At 44.4% G+C, this 23,996-nt stretch overlaps 1 protein-coding gene and 1 pseudogene across 2 annotated transcripts; both read left to right on the top strand.

Annotated features, from left to right (window-relative positions):
- Positions 1 to 220: 220 nt before the first annotated feature.
- Positions 221 to 15,970, top strand: LOC136491390 (putative DNA ligase 4). 2 transcript variants are annotated; one of them, XM_066487665.1, is made up of 28 exons: positions 221 to 359; positions 438 to 830; positions 1,384 to 1,475; positions 1,544 to 1,629; positions 1,732 to 1,868; positions 2,363 to 2,437; positions 2,560 to 2,651; positions 2,805 to 2,876; positions 3,357 to 3,436; positions 3,520 to 3,557; positions 3,650 to 3,656; positions 3,909 to 4,064; positions 4,301 to 4,376; positions 4,485 to 4,609; positions 4,694 to 4,728; positions 4,925 to 4,983; positions 11,485 to 11,568; positions 11,712 to 11,804; positions 11,894 to 11,942; positions 12,089 to 12,176; positions 12,320 to 12,526; positions 12,627 to 12,752; positions 12,850 to 12,949; positions 13,029 to 13,134; positions 14,169 to 14,299; positions 14,383 to 14,541; positions 14,634 to 14,789; positions 14,884 to 15,970. In XM_066487665.1, exons 2-28 carry the CDS (start codon positions 492 to 494, stop codon positions 15,773 to 15,775), a joined length of 3,660 nt encoding a protein of 1,219 aa, XP_066343762.1. In that variant the 5' UTR covers positions 221 to 359; positions 438 to 491; the 3' UTR covers positions 15,776 to 15,970. The 2 variants fall into 2 exon arrangements, with proteins under 2 accessions (XP_066343762.1, XP_066343763.1); XM_066487666.1 differs by having other exon boundaries at positions 237 to 354.
- Positions 15,971 to 18,289: 2,319 nt separating this feature from the next.
- LOC136491393 (mannosyl-oligosaccharide 1,2-alpha-mannosidase MNS1-like) lies at positions 18,290 to 23,792 on the top strand (annotated as a pseudogene).
- The last annotated feature ends 204 nt before the right edge of the window (positions 23,793 to 23,996 follow it).

Genomic DNA, 23,996 nt, shown 5'->3' with positions numbered 1-23,996 from the left:
GAGATAAAATATCTGATTTTTAGAGTTTGATGAGAAAAATCAAACTACTACGATAGTTGGGAGAATAAACTTTTTTTTTCTTTTTCTTTTTAATTTACACGAAAGTGGTCATCATCGCAATCTGCCGATCTCATCCAGATCTTGCACTAGGCCTGCAAACCAACCCAGTTGGCATCCTTCAAACTGGCCCATCCAAATCCTACAGGCCCAAATTATTCTGTTGTCCTCTCTTTGGTCTCCCAAGTGCCTCTTCGATCCTCGTCTCTCGTCGAACTCGAGCACGCCGCCGGCAGGCGGCAGGAGAGAGCGCCGGAGCCACTGTGAGGGCAACAGTCTAACAGATACGCACGAGAAGTGAGGTGACTCCCATAAATCCTACTATTTCCCAAATATCCCTTTGTTTCGACACCTTTAATTTTTTTCCTCTTTCTGGAAAGGAAATTGCATCTTCACTGCGGTTTGACCTTGCACCCCCTACCGCACCGCCGACAATGGCGGCGAAGGTGCGGTTCGGCCTCCTGGTGGCGATGTTCAATGCCATGTCGGGCGACAAGAGTTCAGCGAAGAAGCGCAGCCGCCTGCGCGCGTTCCTCGACCGCGCCTACGTGCCCAGCGGCGGTAGGGATGACTATTTCAGCGCGCTCCGCCTCGTGCTCCCGGGGCTCGACCGCGAGCGCGGCACCTATGGGCTCAAGGAGGCGGCCCTCGCCGCCGTGCTTGTCGACGCCCTTGGCATCGCCAAGGACTCTACCGACGCCGTCCGGCTCACCAACTGGCGCCGCGGCGGGGGTGGCCGCAACGCCGGCAACTTCGGGCTCGTGGCCGCTGAGGTATTGTGTGCTGGTAGCTCTGCAATAGCACTTGCAGAGTCCCCAACCTCAGATTCTCTGTAGTTAAGCCTTGCTATCTCGCCCTTGTCAGACAACAATATGAACTTTGTTCAGTTGCTAATGTGAACCTGTGAGCATTAGTTCAGCTCAGTTTTAGGTTGGTTTCAACGTAGTATGTGTATGAATTCGGCAAACAGCATAAGCTCTAGCCACTGAGTATTAGTTCAGTTGCTAATTTGAGTTGTGTCCTTGGCATTTTGTCTCAACATGTCCATATGTTCATGCTCAGCGAGTTAGCGTTTGTCACTGGGTGAAGCAATCTTCGTGTTTGGTGCACACCATGTGCCAATAATCTCCCCCTGCTTAGAAATGCAGAATCTGTCTTGATCTTTATTTGGTTTCACATGATTGGATGGGTTTAATTTAATATGTAATTCAAAAGTTTGGTTCAGTTCAAAACGATTATATGTAGATTGCTTGATTAATGTGCCATCTTAGTTGTTGTGGTTTGTCAGCAACTACTTGCCCAAGTTATGTATTGATTGTCACCCAGGTCCTGCAACGGAGGCAAGGTCTAACTTCTGGTGGATTGACGATAAAGGAGGTTAACGATGCACTTGATCGTCTAGCTGCAACCGAGAACAGGTAGCTAAGGCAGCTATTTGAATTTGTGCATGACAGAACTGTCAGGAGTTCTTTTTCATTCTTGATAGGTCTGAGAAGGCCTCAATACTTTCTAATCTGATCAAGAAAACCAATGCCGTTGAAATGAAGTGGCTTCTGATGATTATTCTTAACGGTGCGATACCTGTGCCCATTTCTTATTTGGTGAGCTTTTATGCTTTTGCTGCAATTGCAGTATTTTTATTTGCTTTTGTTTTTTTGGCATGCTTTGATGTAGATTTGAAATTGGGGATAAGTGAGAAGAGCATATTTGAAGAATTTCATCCTGATGCCCAAGACTTGTTCAATGTCACCTGTGACTTGAAATTCGTCTGTGAGAAGCTCAATGACCGAAGCCAGAGGCATAAACGCCAGGTGATAGCTCTGAGCTCTTTTTATCGAACTTTTGCTTCCCACAACTTGACTCTTCATGTGCAACATTGTAACCCCCGAAAAATTTTATGTTGTCAAAAGCTTTCTCACTCACTGTCTTTCGTGTGCTTGTTTCTTGGTTGTGCTGAGCATATGCATTTATATAGACATGTACCACTCATAGAAAACACAGTGGTTTCATAACATTTTCTGACGACCCCTGTTACAGGGCGTCTCTACATTTTTGAGGACCCTAGGGCAAACACGACACTATGGGCCCTATAGATTTAGCATTTTTTCTTTGTAACATGATAAAGTATATACAAGTCTAATATATGGAATCATGCCCCCAACCCCACCCCCCTCTGTCATGGGCCCTAGGCCCAGAGCCGACCCTGCCATGTTGTTACACTCTATTGCAGTTGTGGTACTCATAGATTTGATTTATTTATTTATCTTGGGGATTCCATGTATATACCTTTATGCTGTCTGACCAGGATATAGAAATTGGGAAGGCTGTCAGGCCTCAGCTAGCTATGAGAGTCCGTGATGCTTCAGCTGCTTGGAAGAAGGTGCCTGCCCCCACCCACCAGTTTCCTTCTGAAGATATAGTCATTGCTATGTGAAAGGCTGCTTTACACTTGTTCTACATTTCTTGAATTGGCTTGGTTATCATACCCCTCCCTTTTCCCAGCTTCATGGAAAACAAGTGGTTGCTGAGTGCAAATTCGATGGTGACCGTATTCAAATCCACAAAAATGGGGAAGAGATCCATTTCTTCTCTAGGTAACTGAATTGATTGCTACTACATATTTACTTCTAGCATACTGATCTTGAACTACTGGTTTCTTTTTTGTTTGTCGATCCTTTTTATTTGCAATGTTGTTCACAGTTCAGATAGCTTCTGCTTGCTTCACTAACTTTATATGTGTATATCAGGAGCTTTCTTGATCACTCTGAATACACACATGGGATGTCAAAAATTATTAAAGAAAATATCCTGGTTGACAGGTAAACTTTCTTTTTTCTGCCAAAAAATCACAAAGAGTGTTTGTACTTCTAGTGCCAATTTACTTGCATATCACAATATCCTAGCATTTTTCTTTTCCTGTGAACAACTATAGCTTATGCATTATAAGACTTAAGATTTGCTTCAGACTTTTCATGGAAGAATATCTATCACACCACTATCTTGTTTGTCAAAGCCAAAACTTGAACTAAAGAAATGTATATTATATTTACTTCAATATTAAGGATTAGGTATGATCTCCCCTATGGCTGTAGTTAGCTAGTTCTAAATGAGCAAGAGGTATTTAACTTGTTATGAGCTTATAAGAGTAATCATGTATTGTTTCCCACATTGCAGTCTGGCCTCTTAGACAATATAAGCTTCCTTTTGGATATCTGTTGGTCCTTTTTGTAGTCCTTTTACTGTGCAAACTTCCTTGGAACTCACTCTAGTTCTGATGCTAATTGGTGTTAATAACACAGATGTATATTGGATGGAGAAATGCTTGTCTGGGACACTGTACTTAACCATTTTGCTGAATTTGGTTCAAACCAGGAAATAGGTTTTTGGATATTCCATTGAAAATCAGAAAGTTTTACTTCTCCGGGATGTTTTATAGTGGATTAATATTATTATTTTTTGCAGCTAAGGCTGCAAGGGAGGGATTGGAGACTGATCGACAGGTTGTTTTGACAAATCCTGTTTTTTTTTCTGTGTTTTGGAGTGACCCTTCTACAAAATTTCCTATCTAACTTAATTTACTCTGTGCTTGCAGTTGTGCTGTATCCTTCATTTCTTTACTAGTTCTTGCATTCTACTTTTTGTCTTGATATTCTTAGCTATTTCTTTTTTTAAGGAAGACTCTTAGCTGCATTTGTTTGAATTTCCATTTTCTGTTTGTTTCAGTATCTGGATGTTCTGGAACTGTTTCCTAGCATATGTAGGCCTAGTTTAATGTTTCCTCCGAAATTTTCATTTGTTTTTTTTTTTATTTTCTTGTTTGTCATGTTTTTCTTGACACTAGCGATGCATAGATGTTGCTTTTGACATCCTTTATGCTGGAGACACCAGTGTTATCCACCAAAGTTTGACAGAGCGGCATCAAATTCTGCAGAAGGTTGTGAAACCTTTAAAGGGTCATCTTGAGATTTTGATCCCAACAGGTGGTTTAAATGTCCGTCGTCCTTCAGGTAGCTGATGATAATTTTACGATTGTATTTTTATTTTCTCATGGATGCATTTGAGTTCACCCACTTCCAAAATAGATGACATTGTACAATGGATTCCAGTAGCTTGATCTAGTATGCTGATAGGACTTCTTTTGCTGCATTTTTTATTTTGTTCAGAAGAGTCACATGTTATGTTCTATTATATATCTGTTGTATACCCATTACTATGCAATACTAAACTTATTTGCAACCTGCAGATGAACCATGTTGGTCAATTATTGCACATAGTGTTGAAGATGTTGAAAGATTCTTCAAAGAGACTATCGAGAACAGGTTTCTTTGAACCTTCTTAGATAATTGGCTTAGCAACCTTTTACGTTAAAAAACCATTTAGTTTCATTCTTAATTCTTATGATTCTTCGATTCATTAATTGTGGTTAGAGATGAGGGCATTATACTGAAGGACCTTGATTCCAAATGGGAACCTGGTGACCGAAATGGAAAGTGGCTTAAACTAAAGCCTGATTATATACACGCGGGTGCTGATCTGGATGTTATTATTATAGGCAAGCATCTTTCTCCAGTGAATAACAAATGATATTACTTTTTGAAACTATTGATTGAGGGTATGTTGACCCCTTTGTTGTTAGGGGGATACTATGGATCTGGACGTCGAGGAGGAGAGGTGCACTAGACATTCTCATTTTTGAAATATATATATACACATTTAGCTTACTATTTTAGTTTCAACATTAGGGTTAGCTGGGTGTGAATATTATAATGTCTTGCTAGTGCATAGTCTTGAACTCGCTCTTAGTTTTATTCTTTTCAAGCTCTTAAAAAGTAAAAACTGCTGATCATTGTTCTTAACTGATTTATAGGTTGCACAGTTTTTAGTTGGCCTTGCAGTCCCTTCAGATGATAATAGTTATCCCAAAAGGTAAGCAGAGTTTCTCCACCCACTGTATATTTCGTAGAGGCAATGGTAGATGAAGATCATAGTAAAAAGCAAAATGTGGTCATCCTAAAACTCAACCTTGGGAAGAAGATGCTTCCTGGCTTTGCATTAAATATCCTGCGTTCCAGCCCTGTTGGCCGTCCTCTCAAGTCTCAGCTTGAGGCTTACCAACTGAGCTATTGCTTGGTTCTTAGATGTGGTTGCCTAATAATTAAATAATGTTGCAGTAGGATGGTTCTGTACTTTGATGAAGATTGCTGATAGGTGCGCATGGATACCTTTTGTGTCTTTCAGTATTATATATTCTAATACTACTTATATGCATTTCATACCTGCGCTTGGCAAAACATAGAAAACACATGTCTGTTTTATTTATTGATGTGATGTTTCTTGTTATTATACATGTCTAATGAGTTTTTATATGGTAAGCATTTTGTTTTGTTATTCCATGATGTTTCCTTTTTCCCACAACGGTTGAGCTCAAATTTCATTACCGAGGCAATGAGACAACAATATACGATCCTGGTTCTGGTGGGTCTGCACCGTAGGGAGGGAAAGGGAAAGGCGGCGCGCCTATGCTGCAGATATTTAGTGAGACGATGGCTTCCGACCTCTCCTCTCCCGACGTCCCGCCTCCCCCCAGCCCCTCGCCGGCGCCCGCCCCGGGTCCGGCGACCACCTCCACGACTGCCAGCGCTCCTTCCTCCTCTCCTCAGGCGTCGGTTTCCACCTCCACCTTGTCCCCTCACGCGGCGTCGTTCGTCCCTCGTGGCCGCTCCAAGCAGGAGCGGTGGAACGACAATTACCATCCTCGGCGGCGTCAGCGGCGGCTGGCGCGCCCGAGGCGGTTGGGGCGTCCGCGGCGGCTGTTGCGCTGCTGGGCGCGGCGGTTGGTGCTTCTAGAGGCCCCATGGCGGTTCTCCAGAGGGCCCCTCCTCGGCGCCATGCCTACGCCCAGCACCGTCGTGCCGCAGCTCCCGACGCAGAGGGATGGCAAAAGTTCGAGTCCCGCGCCGCCCGACGCCGCCGGCGGCGCGTGGTTCGCCCCCGTCGTCCAGTTCCGGCCGATCTCGCTGGTCTGTGCTTCAACTGCTTCTCGCTGGCGCACAGCGCGGCCTAGTGCCGCCAGAGGACTAGATGCTTCCATTGCAAGGCCCTGGGACACCGATCTTACGTGTGCCCCGGCGCCACTAGCTGCGGCGGGGCGGCCCCTCGCCGACGGCCGGCACCGCGCCGACGGCCGGCACCGCGCGTCGCGGTCTGGCGGCGGATCACCCCGGCTCCGGAGTCAGCTGGCGCCCTCGTCTTGCATCCGCCCGAGGACTTGGTGCGCCATGGGGCGGGGCACCACCCTGGGTCTGGGCGTCGTCGGCGGGCGGCCCCTCGCCGACGGCCGACACCGCGCGTCCCGGTTTGGTGGCGGATCACCCCGGCTCCGGAGTCAGCTGGCGCCCTCGTCTTGCATCCGCCCGAGGACTTGGTGCGCCATGAGGCTGGGCACCACCTTGGGTCTAGGCGTCAGCGGCGGCGTCGCCGGCCGCGTAACCGTCCCCCATCGATTACGGCTCGTCCGGTGTCCCCGCCAGCTGATGGTTCCCAGCAAATGGTCCTCCCTCCGGAGGCATCAAGGGCCGTGTTCATCTCCGTCATCGGTGAGGCGGCGGCGGTTGAGGAGCTGGCTGCGGTGATCGTCTTGAGGCTGTGCGCTGAAGATGACCCGCTGGCCCTCCGTCGTGCCTCCCCGGCTAGCTTTCTGCTAGTCCTCCCTGACGGGGCCGCGGTGGCGCGCCGTGTTCGGTCTCTTTCCCCGCAGTTAAAATCGGGTCCGGCGGGCGGTGCTGAAGCTTTCCGCGGCGGTTCGGGGCGGCGGCCGGTCTGGGTGCGGTTGGGCCCCACGGCTTCTTGCAACTCCTACGTGGAAGCTACTCCTTCGGCAAGAGCCTCCACTCTTGCCGTTGGAACAAAGGAGCCGCGTCTTAACTCGCGGGGGAATCGCGACGTGCGCGACGTGCCATTAATTGAAACCTTTGAATCGACCTCGACGCCCAAGGTCGGCGCGGCAACGTCTACTGCCCACCGGATACGCCTTAATGAAGAAGTTTCGCGGCCAATCGGCAAGCAGGGATTGGGGGACGAGTTGACTCCCTCGATGAAGGACTCGGGGGCTGATTTGAAGACTGAATTTGTCCAGCCTAGCCCGCCAAATGCTGCTCCTCCTGGGCTGATGGAAGGGGCTGGTCCTGGACCTGATGAGGCGCAAGGCCCAATCGCTGACAACTTCGTCATGGGCCATGGTGAGGCAACGGAGGGGAATCCCCTAATCTTGCCGGCCTCACCATGCTTACCGCCGCACCCCACCTCAGGCTTGGCCACTGAAGAAAATCCCCCAAGGTCGCCGGCTGCTCTTGGCTCCCCATGGACCTCTCCCCCACTGGAGTTCAGGTCTCTGGGTTCGCCTCCGGGTTTGGGCAAACGCTCTGCGAACCCGCTACAAGTCTACTCGCGTCGCCGCTCTCACCCGCGCGGGGCTGCTCTTCCAGAGAGCTCCACGTTGGCGCCGACGATAGAGCTGGAGGCCGAGGTCTCCCCCAAATCTCCGTGTATACCGGCGGGGGATGTGGCAGCTCCGGCTCCGTCCCCAGCCGCGACGCCTTTGAACCACGACACCTTCATCAGCAAGCTCTCCCGTCGGACAGCAGGCCTGCTGCCAGTCCCCACCATCAGCAAACGTCGCGCAAAAGCTCTGCCACCTGGTGAGACTCCACGGCGTAGTCGACGTCTTGCGGGGGCAGTGGCTGAGTTCCAACCGGTGGACTGGGCAAGGCGGTCGAAAAAGAAGGTTATGCGCTCGCTGGAAATCATTAGTGAGCAGAATGGTGTCTGTCAGCAGGCTGAAGAGGAGTATTGTAAGCTTTTTGAAAACCCACTTCCTGACATCCATCTGATTGGTTTGGCTGCCCTGTTCAACTGATCCATCCCCGAGTTCTGTGAGGATGATGATCAAGTTGGTGAAGATGTAGTAGCCACATAAGCTGCTCTGGTCTGTGCTCTTGGTCGTTTTTTCACAATCTTGTAATGGATCCAGCTAAAATTTTAATTTGGAATGTAAGGGGCCTCAATTCTACAGCAAGGCAAGATTCTCTCCGCACTCTTGTGGAAGCTTCCCGGTCAGATATTGTGTGCATCCAGGAAACAAAAATCTCTACGTCAGCCAGGCGAGTGATCCTGTCTGCTCTGGGGACTGATTTCTCAGAGTTTGCTGAGCTCCCCTCTGTAGGTGCTAGTGGTGGTATTCTTGTTGCTTGGCGTCGTCATCTTGGTACCGCAGGGGCCTGCCATGTGAATAACAACAGCGTAACTGTTCAACTATGCCCGGTTAATGGTGTTTCCTGGTGGTTAACCTGTGTGTATGGTCCTCAGGGCATGGATGAGAAAATCCAGTTTCTACAGGAGCTGAGAGATAGCAGAGGGGGCTGTCCTGATCCATGGGTTCTTGTTGGCGATTGCAACTTGATTTACAAAGAGGAAGACAAGAATAATGATAACTATAACCGAGCAATGATGGGTCGTTTCAGACGTTTAATTAATGATCTTGCTATCAAGGAAATTCCTCTACATGGTCGGAAGTATACATGGTCAAATCAGCAAAATAATCCTACTTTGGTAAAGCTGGACAGGGTGTTTTGTTCAGTGGACTGGGAGGATCTTTTCCCAAACTGTCTGCTGCAAAGCATGGCTTCGGAGGACTCAGACCATTGCCCTCTTTTGCTTGGACTTCAGGATAATAAATCAGGTCGCATACGCTTTCATTTTGAAGCTTTTTGGCCTAAGCTTGAGGGGTTTCAGGAAACTATAGCAGCTGCTTGGGCCTCAGTGCCAGCTGGTCCTTGTCCTTTCTCCACCTTGAACCTCAAGTTCAAAGCTGCCACTAAAGCTTTACAGAGTTGGAGTGATAAATCAGTGGGTCACGTTAATTCTCAGCTAGCCCTTGCCCGTGAAATCCTCCATCAGCTGGAGATCGCCCAGGACAGTCGCACCCTCTCACCAAGAGAAGACTGGCTGAAAAACAATCTTAAGAAGCATTGCCTTGCTCTTGCATCCCTCAAGCGGACAATTGCCCGTCTTCGCTCAAGAATTGATTGGGTACGTGATGGGGACGCCAACACAAAGTTTTTCCAACTCCATGCCCATCACCGCAAGAGGAAGAACTTCATAGGCAAGCTGGTTTCAGGTGACCAGATCTACACCAAACATGAAGACAAAGCAAGATTGTTAGATGTATTCTATGAGGGCTTTGCTTGGGACAAGCCTGGACAGAGCGCGTACTATCAACCTTGATGCGCTTGGGATCCTCTCCCATGATTTGGCTGATCTTGAGCTCCCTTTTACTAAAGAAGAGGTGTGGAAAACAATCAAGCAACTGCCTCCGGACAAAGCGCCCGGTCCAGATGGTTTTACTGGCAGATTTTACAAGGCTTGCTGGCCGGTTATAAAGAAAGATATTATGGCTGCAGTTTCTGCTGTATGGAGTAGGAGATTTGCTGGTTTTGAGATGCTTAATGCAGCTTACATCACTCTTCTACCTAAAAAGGAGGAAGCTGAGCAACCACAAGACTTTCGGCCTATCAGCTTGGTACATAGTTTTGCTAAGTTGATCACTAAAATGTTGGCGAATCGACTTGCATGTCGGCTGCAGCAGATGGTGTCTCCCAATCAAAGTGCTTTTATGAAAGGGCGTTTCATACAGGACAACTTCATGCTAATTCAGCAAATGGCAAGATTTCTCAATCAACAAAAGCAGCCCAGAATCCTTCTAAAATTAGACATCTCAAAGGCCTTTGATTCAGTTTCTTGGCCCTTTTTGCTTGAGGTTCTGCAGCACTTAGGCTTTGGCCAAATCTGGAGGGACATAATCAGCGGGTTACTCTCCTCCTCTTCTACTCAAGTAATTTTGAATGGGATACCTGGGGAGCGTATTTCTCACCGGAGAGGACTAAGGCAAGGTGACCCGTTATCACCCATGCTTTTTATTCTTGTTATGGATGTGTTGGGACATATGGTAGCCAAGGCAGCCGCTGATGTTTTGTTGCAGCCACTATCATCTCGTGCTCTTCAACATCGTATATCTCTCTATGCCGATGATGTGGTTCTTTTTCTCTGGCCAGAGGCAACGGATATTGCTGTCATAATGAACATCCTCCAACTTTTTGGTGATGCTTCAGGTCTCAAAACCAATTTGCAGAAAAGCAATGTGTTACCAATCAGGTGTGGGCATACAGAACTGGCCTTGGTACAGGAACTTCTCCCCTGTGCGCTCATGGATTTCCCTGCAAATATTTGGGGTTGCCTCTCTCTCTCAAGAAGTTAACTAAGGAACAAATCCAACCTACTATAGATAGAATAGCTGATCGGCTTCCGGGATGGAAAGCAGACCTCATGACACGGGCAGGACGAAGGATTCAGGTGCAGTTTGTCCTCACAGCCATGCTTATTTATTTGGCAATGGCAGTTGATTTCCCACCATGGGCAATTAAAGCCGTGGACAAACTGCGGAGAAGTTTTCTTTGGAGGGGCCGCAAAGATGCTCGTGGAGGACACTGTCTTGTGGCTTGGGGAAAGGTTACCCGTCCACTTGAACTAGGTGGGCTTGGCATTTCTGACCTCAAGCATCTTTGTTGGGCACTAAGGATGAGATGGGTTTGGTTGAAAAAAACTGAACCTCATCGCCCATGGGCAGCCCTTCCTATTCAGATCCCGGGCCAAGTTTATGCCTTCTTCTTGATAGCCGTTATATCGGAAGTGGGCAATGGGAATCACACTTTGTTCTGGACTGATCGTTGGATCCATGGACAGTGTATCGCTGACCTTGCACCGAGACTACTCGAAGCCATTCCGAAGAGAAGGGTGAAGCAACGTACGGTACAGCAAGCTCTTACTGGTCGCAGCTGGGTTTTGGATATTAAGGGAGCCCGCACTGTAGGTGTTATTGTCGACTTCCTCCATCTCTGGGAATTGCTGTACAATTTTGAGTTAGAGCCTGATGTTGAAGGAAAAGGCTATTCGAGCAACAAGTGGATTAATGCAAAAAGGTCTCAACTCTCTTATTGTGCTTGGTGCTTGGACTCTTTGGAATCACCGGAATCGTTGCGTTTTTTATGGAATTACCCCTAACCTTGGACGAGCTCTCTCCCTTGCTGGAGAAGAGCGCCGGTTGTGGAGTGTAGCAGGAGCCAAGGGTCTGTCCTCCTTGACAGCCCCTCTCTTTGGTAGTTAGCTTAGTGATAGTGTTTGGTCGCCTTTTGTCCTTGTCAGGCGCGAATGTTATTTGTGTGGGGTTGTGTGTGGTGTGTGGTGTAGGGCTCTAGCCCCTTTCTTTCTTCTTAATATAATGATGCGCAGCTCTCCTGCGTTTTCGAAAAAGAGACAACAATATACTCTGTGATGTTTCTTACTTGTTTTCTGTCCTTGTGTACTCTTTTCAAGGTTTCTTTCATTTTGCCGTGTCGGTACTGGGCTCTCTGATGAAGAGCGTGATGCTCTTGTCACCAAACTGAAGCCTTATTTCAGGTATTCAGCTTTGATTCTTATGTTTCATAATGGTTCAGTATTTTGTGTAACTATGTTTCGTTGAAGCTTAACAACATATTTATTGCACTTAAAGGCACTGAAGTACCTTCGCAATTTGTCATATTGTGCTATTTTTGGAACAGGAAAAATGAGTACCCCAAAAAACCACCAAAATTTTATGAAGTTACAAATAACTCGAAGGAGAGGCCAGATGTTTGGATCGAGAGCCCTGATAAGTAAGTTTTTTTTAATTCTTTGATCGAGTCAACCATTTTCTTAGATACAGGAAGCACATGATATGCTAAATCACTAATTACATTTTCAGGTCAGTCATAATATCTGTAACAAGTGACATTCGTACAATCAAGTCCGAGGTATCTGATTTAAAGAATCAAACACTTCTATGTCCTGCAGTTCAGTCTTTAAAAGCATTATACTTGGGACCGATTTCTCTTATGCAATCAGCTGGTGTATTTTCTCTTCTAACTAACTTTTAACAACTTCTTTCAACCTTTTGCAGGTATTTGCTGCTCCGTACTGTTTGAGGTTCCCCCGTATTCAGAGAGTGAGATACGACAAGCCATGGCATGAGTGCCTTGATGTGCAAGGTAATTTGTTTTGCTTATACTTAATATTTTGTGTTTGTAACCTTAGTTCTTTTAGTAGCTTACAATAAGCTACATCCCACCTGATGCCTTAATCTAGATTATGTCTCAAGGATGAATTCTCTCTAACATGCTGATCATTGCAGCATTTGTGGACATTGTGCATTCAAGTAATGGTACAACACAAAGGGTGGCAGATGATAACAGTCTGAAGAATGATGACACAAAACGCTCAAGAACAAACAAAAAAGTGGAGAAGAAGAAGTGTGTCTCAGTCATCCCTTCACATCTCATGAAGACTGATGTATCAGGTCTTAAGGGAGAAACCCTGATATTTGCCAACATGATTTTCTGTATCCTTTCCTGTGTTATTCTTTGCTAGCTACACTTATTTTTACAAGACAAAGGCCAGAAAATTGTGTAAAGTAGGAGAATATTCCTTATCTTATTTAGGTTTTGTCAACATTCCATCATCTTATAATCTCGAATATTTTCATAAACTGGTTGTGGAAAATGGGGGATCTTTCTCCATGAATCTGAATGACTCTGTTACGCACTGCATAGCTGCGGAGAAGAAAGGTATTTATATTTACCTTTGTTCTAGGAATTCCTTTTCCTTTGATAACGGGATATTGAATACATATAGTTTGAAGTATATTTGTATGTTAACTTTCAGGTATCAAATATCAGGCAGCTTTACGGCAGGGAAGGATCATTCACTATGAGTGGATATTAGACTGTTGTGAGGAAAAACATCTTCTTCATTTGCAACCTAGGTTTGACCCTTTGACTTAAACCCACATTTACCTCATAACTTATTTTGCAAAATATTCTAATGCAATTTTCATTGTACAGGTATATACTATTTCTTGCTGATTTTGCCAGGCACAAATTTCCTGAAGAGATTGATTCATATGCTGACTATTACTACTGGGACATTGAAAATGCTGACCTCAAGCAGGTACAGTATTTGGTCCTGTATGCAGTATATCCTTTTATCACTACAAAATAAAATAACACTTTATTGCACAGGACAATATAACAGTAATTCAAAATTGAAGATGTACCACTGTGGGCCTGAATTAGTGTAACTAAGTAACCATGCATTCAGCCAGTTAGTAGAAGCTGCATATATGATACAACATTGAACCCTAATTATTACTTGTAGTTTATATAAGCTAGATTATATTTTACGAAAGGTCTTGGTGAGTGCCAAAGGTTTGGCACAACTGACCATTGTAGGGGTTTATAGCTTGTGTGTGATATGGTTGGCCGATTTATTTTTGGAATGTGGCACGTATGTAATTAAGTTTGAACTGATAGGGTTCGTGTGTTATTTCTTCTAATGCCATCCTATGTATTTGTGATTATTATTATTTTTATTTTTATTTTTTTTGTGAATAACCTCTCACAGAACTATGGAAATGTGGCATATATTCTAGATAGAGAGGATAAAAATCATGTGTGGGGCATCCCTCACTACGGGTGCGATTTGCTGCCCATAAGGGTCTCCAATCCTCTTTAGTTTCATTGTTAGTACTACTTTTCCAAAATATCGTCACATATTGGAAAACTAGTGCTAGTAATTGAACTAAAGAGGTCGCGGAGACCCTTAGGGGCACCCATTTGCACCCCACCTCAAGCATACATAAATCATATAGGAGTAAAGGATTTCACCTCTTCTAACTTCTCTTCCTAAATATGATCCATCAGAAACTGGTCAATGTCGGGTTTGCGTGGTAGCACTCGACGATGGGCTGTTATATGATACTTTTCCACAGCCTTCTGTTGTTTGCAACTTTTCTCTGGCATCCTAAGTTTGTTATTATTTTGTCACAGTGCTTTTTTGTACTTAGAAGCATGTGTTTGGTAGAATGGCGATCCAAGAGATGTTGCTGACTGTACTTGAAATTTTGACCTCTTTTTCGGGCATTCTACAAGGACAGATTCACAATGAACCATTTTGATATTTCCTTGTGATTTTTCATGCGCCAGATTTTCAGTAACATCGACAAAGTTGCTGGTGATTCAAACATGGTTAATCAGTACAAAAAGAAGCATTGCATAGACGAGAGATTCTGTTTCTTCCAGGGTTGCTGTGTCTACTTGCATAATGCACCCTTAGTGTAAGCTTCATTTACTGTCAAGTAGTGTCATCTTTCACATGATACATCTCCTCATTTGTTTTTTCACCTTTTTTTTCCTGGAGGAATGCGGACTACAATGTAATATCTGATCTTGCGCTGAAGAGGGTGAAGCAGGATCTAACAATGCATGGTGGTCAAGTCTGCAGCAGCATTGCTCCAGCTACTCATTTGGTTGTAGTTTCGGTTTTACAGGCCTATAACTTCGATAACCTGTACAAGAGGTACTGATTTATTGCTTTAGATTTGCTTTGTGACTTTTTCAAGAGAAGGGCAAACTGAAACATTTATGGTAATCCATTGGTTGTTTATGCAGCTTCCCTCCTGCTGAAAGATGTTATCTACATGACAAACGATTACATGTTGTCAGTAATAAGTGGTTGGAAGATTCAGTGGAGAAACAAATGAAGCTCTCTGAAACTGCTTACAGCCTTAAACCAGATACACTAGAAGAACTAGAAATTGAAAGGAGGTAACTGGTGATTGCCCGCATAATGACACTTCTAATATTGAAATATTTGCATTTGGTTGTTGTTAACCTTCTTTCTGTTTCTAATTTGTTTCAGTGAGGAAAATGTTCAGCCTCTGGATCATAAGCTTGAGGAACACAAGGAGGTTGAAAGATCTCATGCCAAAAATGTACCAAGGAAAAGGAGCAGGCCAACCAGTAGTTCAAGAACTGCAAGGGCTGCTCCTAGACCAGTCCGGCGAATAAGGCCTAGAAGAGGAAACCAGAAAGCAAAAATAGGTGATGATGTTGAATCTGAAGAAAGTGGCCCCAGTGAATGTCAGGATGATCAAAATTTGGACACAGATGATACCTCTAAGGTTGAAGAAGGTATTACCGACAAAAAGAAAGGATTCCCTCCACCTGCTTCTAAACCAGCCCGGAGAACAAGGGCTACAAGAGGAAATCAGCATACAAAGATAGATGACAGCGGATCCGAAGAAAGTGGGCCTTGTGAAACAGGGCAAGATGATCAGAGGTTGGACACAGATTACATCTCTAAGATGGAAGTAGATAACAGCGATAAAGACTGTGGACCACCACCAGGTGCTCAGTTTTTCACATTGGGGGAGCAAGAGGTCAAAGGTGTCAAATTGAACACCGTGGAGGAGAAACTAGACAGTCCTTTCCAAAGAACAACCGCTGCTGAAGCCATGAGTAGTGCTCCAGGTGAGAAGATAGAACAAATGGTTGATCCATTGCACGCCATGCTTCTGGATATGCTACCACTCCTGGGCAAGAAAGGGACAGAAGATGCAAGTAGGGCACCCTTGGCGAAAGTTGAGAAGGATCCACCTGCGGTAGGAAGTTCCACATCCAATTCTGAGATTCTAGCGCCAAATGCTGGGACATCCGGGGTTCCAGCCCCAGACCCGAATGCAGCTCCTCCCCCAAAGAAGAAAAAAGTGAGTTACAAAGATGTCGCTAGTGAACTTCTGAAAGATTGGTGAGAGAGCTTGTTCAGTGGGGATGACCTGCAGTCTATATGTTTTACACTTTTATTTACTCCTGTAGTCGCTATCTTGTAAATATATGACAACGCCATGTAGGTAACCATGTTTGTAGCGTCGTCTTGGCTGTTTGTCGTGCTCTCAGAAGTTCACACTTGCTTTGCCTGTTGAGAATTTGACCGTTAAGCCTAGCAACACTGATGTGGAGTTGGACCAATATGCATGCGGATTGCGGAATGCAAGGATTTTACACGTACTTTGCAGAGGGGGGAAATATTGCATTGAAGTGGAAGTGGAAGTGTAAGTGGAAGCCTGTGGTCTGCTCTGCAATTGGTTTTGGATCCTTCAGCCAATGTGTTATCGCTTTTTGCCGGGTGAGTGCACTGCGGCTCCTCCCGTACGTGCGATGCGGGGTCGCGGTACCGGTACGTGTGCGGTTGGCGCGGTGCCGTGCCGTGCCGGACGGAGTCGGCTCACCACCAAACCGGCGTGTGGTCTGCCACGGATGATACGATGGTGCTGGTTAGGGAGAAGGCGAGAAGCAGAGCAGGTCAGGTGGAAGGGCGGAGGAACATGGCGTGTTGAAATGGTCTTTGGGTGTATTCCCTCGGCCCTGTAATATAGTATATTCTAGCATTTAAAATTTGTTCTTTAATATAAGACAGTCTAGAGGATAAAAACTAATTTTACATTAAACACTTTTTATTTATCAACCAATCACCATTAATCATGTTGACTAGCATCTGGTTAGGAAATAAAATAAGGATACATACGTCTTTTACGTTCTAACTAAATTTGTCTTAAAATTTATAGAATGTACTGTATTACAACACAACGTGAGGAGTAAAAGACTACGAGTAAACGAAAAGGAGTGAAAAAAAAGTTGGAGAGCTGCCAATTAATCACTGTTCTTTCAAGCTTGTCGGACCATTCACTGGCTCAGTGCCGATCAGGTGGCGCTCGCTTGCCTGTGCAAGTAGTTGAATTGGACATTTGGACCACCACAGAGTCTGCAGAGGTAGGATTCCCCGTACGTACTGACTGGATTATTCTTCCGTGGCTAACAGTACATGAACGCGGCGCGCTGCGGCCAGCCGAGCCAACTTGCGGCATCTCGCGTTGGGAAAAGAAATTCGGCCGCCGGGCACCACAATGTGACAATGGCACAATGGTTTGGGTGCGGCAGCACTTTGTTGCTTGCTTTTGGTTTAATTTCTCTCTGGCTGTTGACTTGAGGCCGAACTCGACCCGAGGTCCGTCCAAACGCAAAACCCCACGGCGTTCGATGTGTTCCATCCGACAAGCTCGTTGCACCTGACCCTTCTTACCACATCGGACATGGCCTCCAGTCCTCGCTTCGTAAGAGTCGAGGACGGGCAAACACCTACTGAATGAACAGGGAATTGCTCCAATACTCCTTTTTTTCTTAAAAAAATAGCACGCATCTCAAAGCAGCCAATCTAAATAATTATTTTTTCCTAATTGTTTTTCCTCGGACCCGCATGGGCCTGGGCCGTTCAGGCTCAACCCGTGTCCATCACTTGACCACCCTAATCCAAAGCCGAACGCGTCGACGGAGACGGGTGCGCCGTCGCTGCATCGCCGCACGTCGTCAGGAGGGAAACAACTCAGGTGCTCGTACACCAAGCCGGATTTCTTTCCTTCTTCCCGGAGGAGTCGTTGAGTTGGAATACGTACGGGTCCTGGTTAGCCAGCCACTAGCGGATCGCCTCATTGCGGTCCCTGGACCTAGAGTCCACAAAGCTGCATGTGGTGCCGGCCCGCTCTGTGGCGTCGAGGAGCAGACCATTCCCTCGAGTGAGTCGAGTCCATGGTGCTGCATATGTCGTTTGTCTGCGTATGGGTGCTTATCAATTCATGAGCATGTAGTCGGGCAATGCTGGCACCACCCACCCATGGCTTTGCCCTCTCTCGTCAGCTCCATCTCCATCGTCGGCCACCAAGTCGCACGAGGAAAGTAAACGCGGAATCCAAAAAAAAGGGCTAGGAGGAGGGGATAGAGGTGCCGTGGTGTCGTCTGCTCGTTCCGGCAATCTTCGGGCATGGTCGGCATCGTCTCCTTTTAGGGCTCGTTCGGTTATGCCGTTCCCGGTCTTTGCTGAGCGGGGACAGTTCCCGTGCTATAGAAAATACTGAAGAAACGGAAAGAGTAGGAATGGATCTCGCCAGAAATTATTGTAACCGAACAAGGTTTGTGTAGAGTAGTAAGCGTTCCCGGTGTGGAAACGGCTCCAATACTTTTTTTTTTGCCGATTCAAACGGCTGATTGTTCTCCATGTTTCATTGAAGTTTTATATTATTATAAATAATGGTACGGAACTCTCCCGGAGTTAAACATGCGCAAAAAAAAAAGTAATGTTTTTCTCATTAAAATTATAACCACTGGTTCCTTCACTGCTTTTTTTTTCAAAACAAGGAAAAATAATTATTACTAGTACACTCCGTACTTGTTACTGACAAGGTTCAACCGGATATTACAGGTAGGCCCTCCTGCCGATGACCACGGCCGAAACAGAAGCACTGCACACAAACACATTCGACGCGGGGACGCCCGAGCGCACGCGCGAATCGCCGCGGACCTCGCCGGGGGTGGCGACGAGCTTGGATCCCGGCGATCTAGTCGCCGGAGGAGGTCCCGATGGCTCGGCGGTCGTCTTCCTCGTCGTCGGGGGCCTGGCGGTACCTGAACCCTGCGTACTACCTCAAGCGGCCCAAGCGCCTCGCGCTCCTCTTCTTCGTCTTCGTCGCAGGCCACCTTCGCCTTCTGGGACCGCCAGTCGCTCGTCAGCGAGTACGAGGTGCGCCCCTCTCGCCCCGCGGGAGCTCCCCTGATCTGGGTTGGAGAGTTTAGTGACCGGGATCTGATTACTTCCTGTCTCGCTCTCTGCTTTGCATTTCGATTTGTCGCCAGGCTGATTTGTAGCTGGATCTGGTTTGTTGACAACATGTGGTTATCCGTGGATCTTACTGCGTCAGTTTATAGTCTATTGTGTTTGTGTAGTGGGGGATTATTATGTTCAGGATTTAACTGTTATTTAAGAATTTTGATTCGGATATTGTAATATGTGACTCAGTCGCTCCTTGCAAACATAGATGCGAATTAATGGTGAAATTGTATATAGTAGAACACTAAAACTCTCTATATTTATTTAACTGTATGTTCGTTTAGCTTCGGCTTTGACTGTAATTGGCGATGAGGTTTGGGTCTCCTTTGATTAGCAGGAAATGTACGGATGTATTAAAAATTTTGATCATGTTCTGTGTCTCCCAAGTTGTATGGTGAAGGTGGCGAGTGTGAACCGTTTCTTTGTATGTTATGGCTTATGGAATTATAAAGGGCGTAGAGAACTGTAGATTCTGAGTTCTGAGTCACTGGGTCACTGCCATTGTGAAGCTTGTATATCTTATTACCTTCGTACCTTCCTTGTTTTCCTTATCTTGATTTATGAGATACATTCATCTTTATTAGTGCTGTAACTTTGATTGTATCGAGTATGGACCTGATTTGCTTCTTTGTTCTGATTGGGAAATGGTGATATGTACACACACAGACCCCTTTGCTTCATTTATATCAAGATAGTCCTTAGTTTATCTTGAATCTGATGTGTATACTTGGAGTTGTCCTGATTGTTTCTGATATTAAGCTTCTTCTTCCCCTATTTTCAGTCTGAGATTTCCCGATTAGAAGATGATATAAATCGGTTGCATGACCAGGTAATACAACCAAACTTTTCTTTGAAGTGCCATGCTGGCTTAGTAACTCCTTTATTCCAGAATCTGTTTCCCTTGAAAAAACTATTCATACTTCAATTGTTCTGATGTCTTTTCAACAGCTAAGAAAGGCTGGAGTTCATCTGGATGAAAATCCAGTAGTAAGCAACAAGAATTCCAGAAAAGATCTTCTAGAAGTTGATCCTGTCAATAATGAAAGGCAGAAAAAAGTTAAAGAGGCAATGCTCCATGCTTGGAATTCTTATGTGAAGTATGCCTGGGGAATGGATGAGCTTCAGGTTTGTTTAGTCAGTAGTAATTCTGATCTGCAGTTGGTTTCGCATTTCCTAACTGATTCTAGTTCTAAAATGCCTTTCTGTCTTTTGCTTTGCTCACCTCGATTCCCAGCCACAATCGAAGAATGGTATCAATAGCTTTGGTGGTCTTGGAGCAACCCTTGTTGACTCACTGGATACGCTATATATAATGGGCCTGAAAGATGAATTTCAGAAAGCTAGAGAGTGAGTTTTATTTGTTTTTTCATCATGTAGACCTTCTTTATTCCCTTGCTCTTTCCTTTGGCTCGTAAAATTGAGTTAGCAGTCTACTTGTAGTAATTTCAGTTCAATAGACTAGAGCCAGTGCCCCCTGTATTTTTATCCTGAATTTAGAAAGCAAGATTATTGGGGCACTTACATGCAAAATTCATGACCGTGTCTCTTTGACCCCTTATTATAGAGGATTATACAATCTCATATTTACTTCACATTTCTTCATTATTCTATCATTTTCATCTGTTCCATATGATAAAATGACATTTATTTTGTATGCTTTTATATTGCTATTTTTGCTTGGTAATACTCCTTGGAATTATTTCAGTGCTTTATTCTGATTTTATGCTGCACACCCAATCTGACTAATGCCTGTGCCATAACAGCTGGGTGGCGGAGTCATTAGACTTTGACAAGGATTATGATGCAAGTGTTTTTGAAACGACCATAAGGTTGCATTATAAGGTTTACCTTTATTATAGTATTTTTGTATCTCCTCATCTTAGTTTGTTTCTTGCAGATATTTGGCTGCAAATGCCAATGTTATCTGGTTACACCATCATTATGATCCCTAGTAGGAAACATAACTACAGCTAGGTTGTCTAATTTTTATTTTATTTTGTTGTTTGTTTATATTCAGGGTTGTTGGAGGTCTGCTTAGTGCATACGATCTATCTGGTGATAAAGTATTTCTTGACAAGGCTAAAGATATTACAGATCGACTATTACCTGCTTGGGATACAACATCTGGCATCCCCTATAATAGAATAAACCTAGCTCATGGACGAGCCCATAATCATGGATGGACCAACGTAAGTCACTGGTATTCTATATTTCAACTGAGTAAACACTTGTATTTAAATCCCTTCCTAAACGTACTGTAGTTCACAAGTAGGTGTACTGATAGTAACCTTATTCAAATCATCCCATGCCATTTTTTTGTCTTTCAAACATTCATTATTCAGTTTGTAATTTGAGGCTTTGATTTCTATCTCATCGCATAGAACTGATAACTGTACCACTTGTAATTGCTAGCTGTTTTTAAAACATTTTTAACCTTATTATTTTCTTTCTAACTCAGAAAATAAAGAATAAATTCCATATGCTTTGTTCCTTCTGCAGGGTGATAGTATCCTTGCAGATTCTGGTACTGAGCAACTTGAATTCATAGCTCTGTCACAGAGGACTGGGGATCCCAAATACCAGCGGAAGGTGCTGCTATTTTTCACTCATATTTTCAGATGTCCCTCCAGTTCTATGCTATTAGATGAGCAAATTTAAAGTGAAACCTCAGTGTGAAACATAGCTGTCATTCTTGTACCATAGTGTTTCCTTTCCACCATACTTGTTTTTGAGTGAGAGAGCTGAGTGTTTTTTGTTGGATGATGAATCCCATTTGATCCAACCAATTTTGGTGATGTCTACCTGTTTTACTCACGTATGTCAAATCAGTATTGAAGGATTAATTTTCTATGTAAGCTGAAACATGCTGAATTATTTTGTTCTGGAAAACCCTGAAGAATGTAGTTTTCACATTCTGATAGTGTTTAAATGAAACATGTGAATCTTGAGCCAAATGCATGGAATTTTTAAAGTAAGTTAGGGTTGGTAGAATGTCTTGTCAATGCCTGGCAATATGCATTAGGCTGCTAGTTTTACTAGTAAAATGCCCTATTCATGTTTGACATTTAAATCCTGTCTTGATGTCTTTCTTGGTTCAGTTGTTTTTAATGTTGGGCTCTTATTTGAGTTGCTACAATCTAATTTTAGGCGGAGAACGTCATCACACAGCTTCAGAAGATATATCCCAGTGATGGTTTGCTTCCTATCTACATAAATCCTCATTCTGGGACAGCATCATACTCAACTATCACATTTGGTGCTATGGGAGATAGGTAATGTCATTGTCTTCTGACCAAATATTTTCTTCCTGTTATTTCGGCACTTAGCTCTGGTAGATTTGTGCTCTCCTATTGGATCATTGCTAAGTTTTGTGCTGTGGACCTTAGTTGCTATTGTCTCCAGAAAATTTCGAAAATAAAACTAACTGTCATTTTCTGTTCAGCTTCTACGAATATTTGCTCAAGGTCTGGGTCCAGGGGAATAAAACTGAGCATGTAAAACACTACAGGTTTGGGACTATTGTCAGCTTGGTTTCACAATGTTAAGTAGCCATTGCAATTTATTCAATTCAACGTGGATAACAATCCCATTCATGTTTTTCAATTCAGACAAATGTGGGAGACATCAATGGAAGGTCTATTAAGTTTAACCAAGAAAACTACACCATCTAATTACTACTACATTTGTGAAAAGAATGGTGGCTCATTGTCTGACAAGGTAATTTATCCCCATTCAGTTGATTGTTCATTGTTGTTGGCAGGCTGCTTGCTGAAGTTTATCCCCCATTCTTCTCTAAAGTTCTGATAAGTTCTGGCTGTGACTAACACAGATGGATGAACTTGCTTGCTTTGCTCCTGGTATGCTGGCATTAGGAGCCTCTGGTTATGGACCAGAAAAATCAGAGCAAATTATGAATCTTGCAAAAGAGGTAAATCCTTGTGGTAATCCTCCTTTTTATGAAGATTTCAAGTCTTTGTTTGATATGCTTGAGAATTAATACGATTTTCTTTCTGTTTGTTGGTATAACTTTTTTTTCTTTCTTTCCATTCATGTCATAGCTTGCTAGGACCTGCTATAATTTCTACCAAACCACTCCCACGAAGTTGGCTGGAGAAAATTATTTTTTCCATATTGGACAGGTAGTATGGCAACCCTTTATTTTTCCTCTTTCAGTAATAAAAATCTTGTACCAAACCATCAATTCTGAATGATATTTTCCTACTGACCATAGGACATGAGTGTTGGCACATCATGGAACATCTTGAGACCGGAGACTGTTGAATCACTTATGTACCTGTGGCGCTTGACAGGGAATAAAACATACCAAGATTGGGGGTGGGACATATTCCAGGCATTTGAGAAGAACTCCCGCATAGAATCTGGATATGTGGGACTGAGAGATGTAGGTTTCCTCATGACTTCCATTGTTGAATTTCTGCTGAATAGCATTTTTCTGACACAACTATTGTTGGAACATTTGTCTTCAGGTGAACACTGGTGAAAAAGATAACATGATGCAGAGCTTCTTCCTGGCAGAGACGCTCAAGTACCTCTACCTACTTTTCTCCCCTCCATCAGTCATATCCTTCGACGAGTGGGTTTTCAATACTGAAGCTCACCCATTGAGAATTGTTCCAGTAAATGATAACAAAGGCATTGGAACACCAGTCCGACCATTCGGGAGAAAACAGGGAAAGCCTGAGTAACCTTGGATATAGAGCAGTGGATTTTTGAATCCGCCGTCTGATTCTGACCTCCCTGATGAAGGTGTGTTCTGACACGAGGGAAATTTCTGCCTGAAACAGTAAGGGTTAGAAATCACGGCAATAGATTGTTTAGGGCAAAAATCATAGGTAGAGCATGATGCTATATGCGGGGCAGTGACCTCCGTGGATATGATCGGAGGTCAAGAGCCCCATAGAAGCTTTTATCTTTGGACTTGCTTACGCACCTGAGGTGCGTTGTTGATATGTAGCATACATCTAACTCACTGTCCATACGTTGTTGCTTTCGTGGGGCCTCTGCAGAGCTGTATTGTCATTATGTGCCCCCAAATTATTACTTTTTTCAGATATGATTTATATAAAAAGGTTGTTTGTGGTTTTCCTTCAGTAAGTACTTCGTTCTCCTCTGGAGTCCTTTACTACTTCCAGTGGTTAATACTTGGCGAGCCATTAACATGTTAATTGTGTAAACTCTGCTGTCTGTTCTGGTCTCTTGGAGGCTGAGTTTTGTGAACTTCAGTTCATTTGTAAGTTGGGGTTGGGGATTGGTTATATATATACTGTGTTACAAAAGGGTACGAGCATCCTACG

This window comes from Miscanthus floridulus, chromosome 11, assembly GCF_019320115.1.
Source record: "Miscanthus floridulus cultivar M001 chromosome 11, ASM1932011v1, whole genome shotgun sequence".
Taxonomy (NCBI): domain Eukaryota; kingdom Viridiplantae; phylum Streptophyta; class Magnoliopsida; order Poales; family Poaceae; genus Miscanthus; species Miscanthus floridulus.
This window is presented reverse-complemented; position numbering and strand designations above follow the sequence as displayed.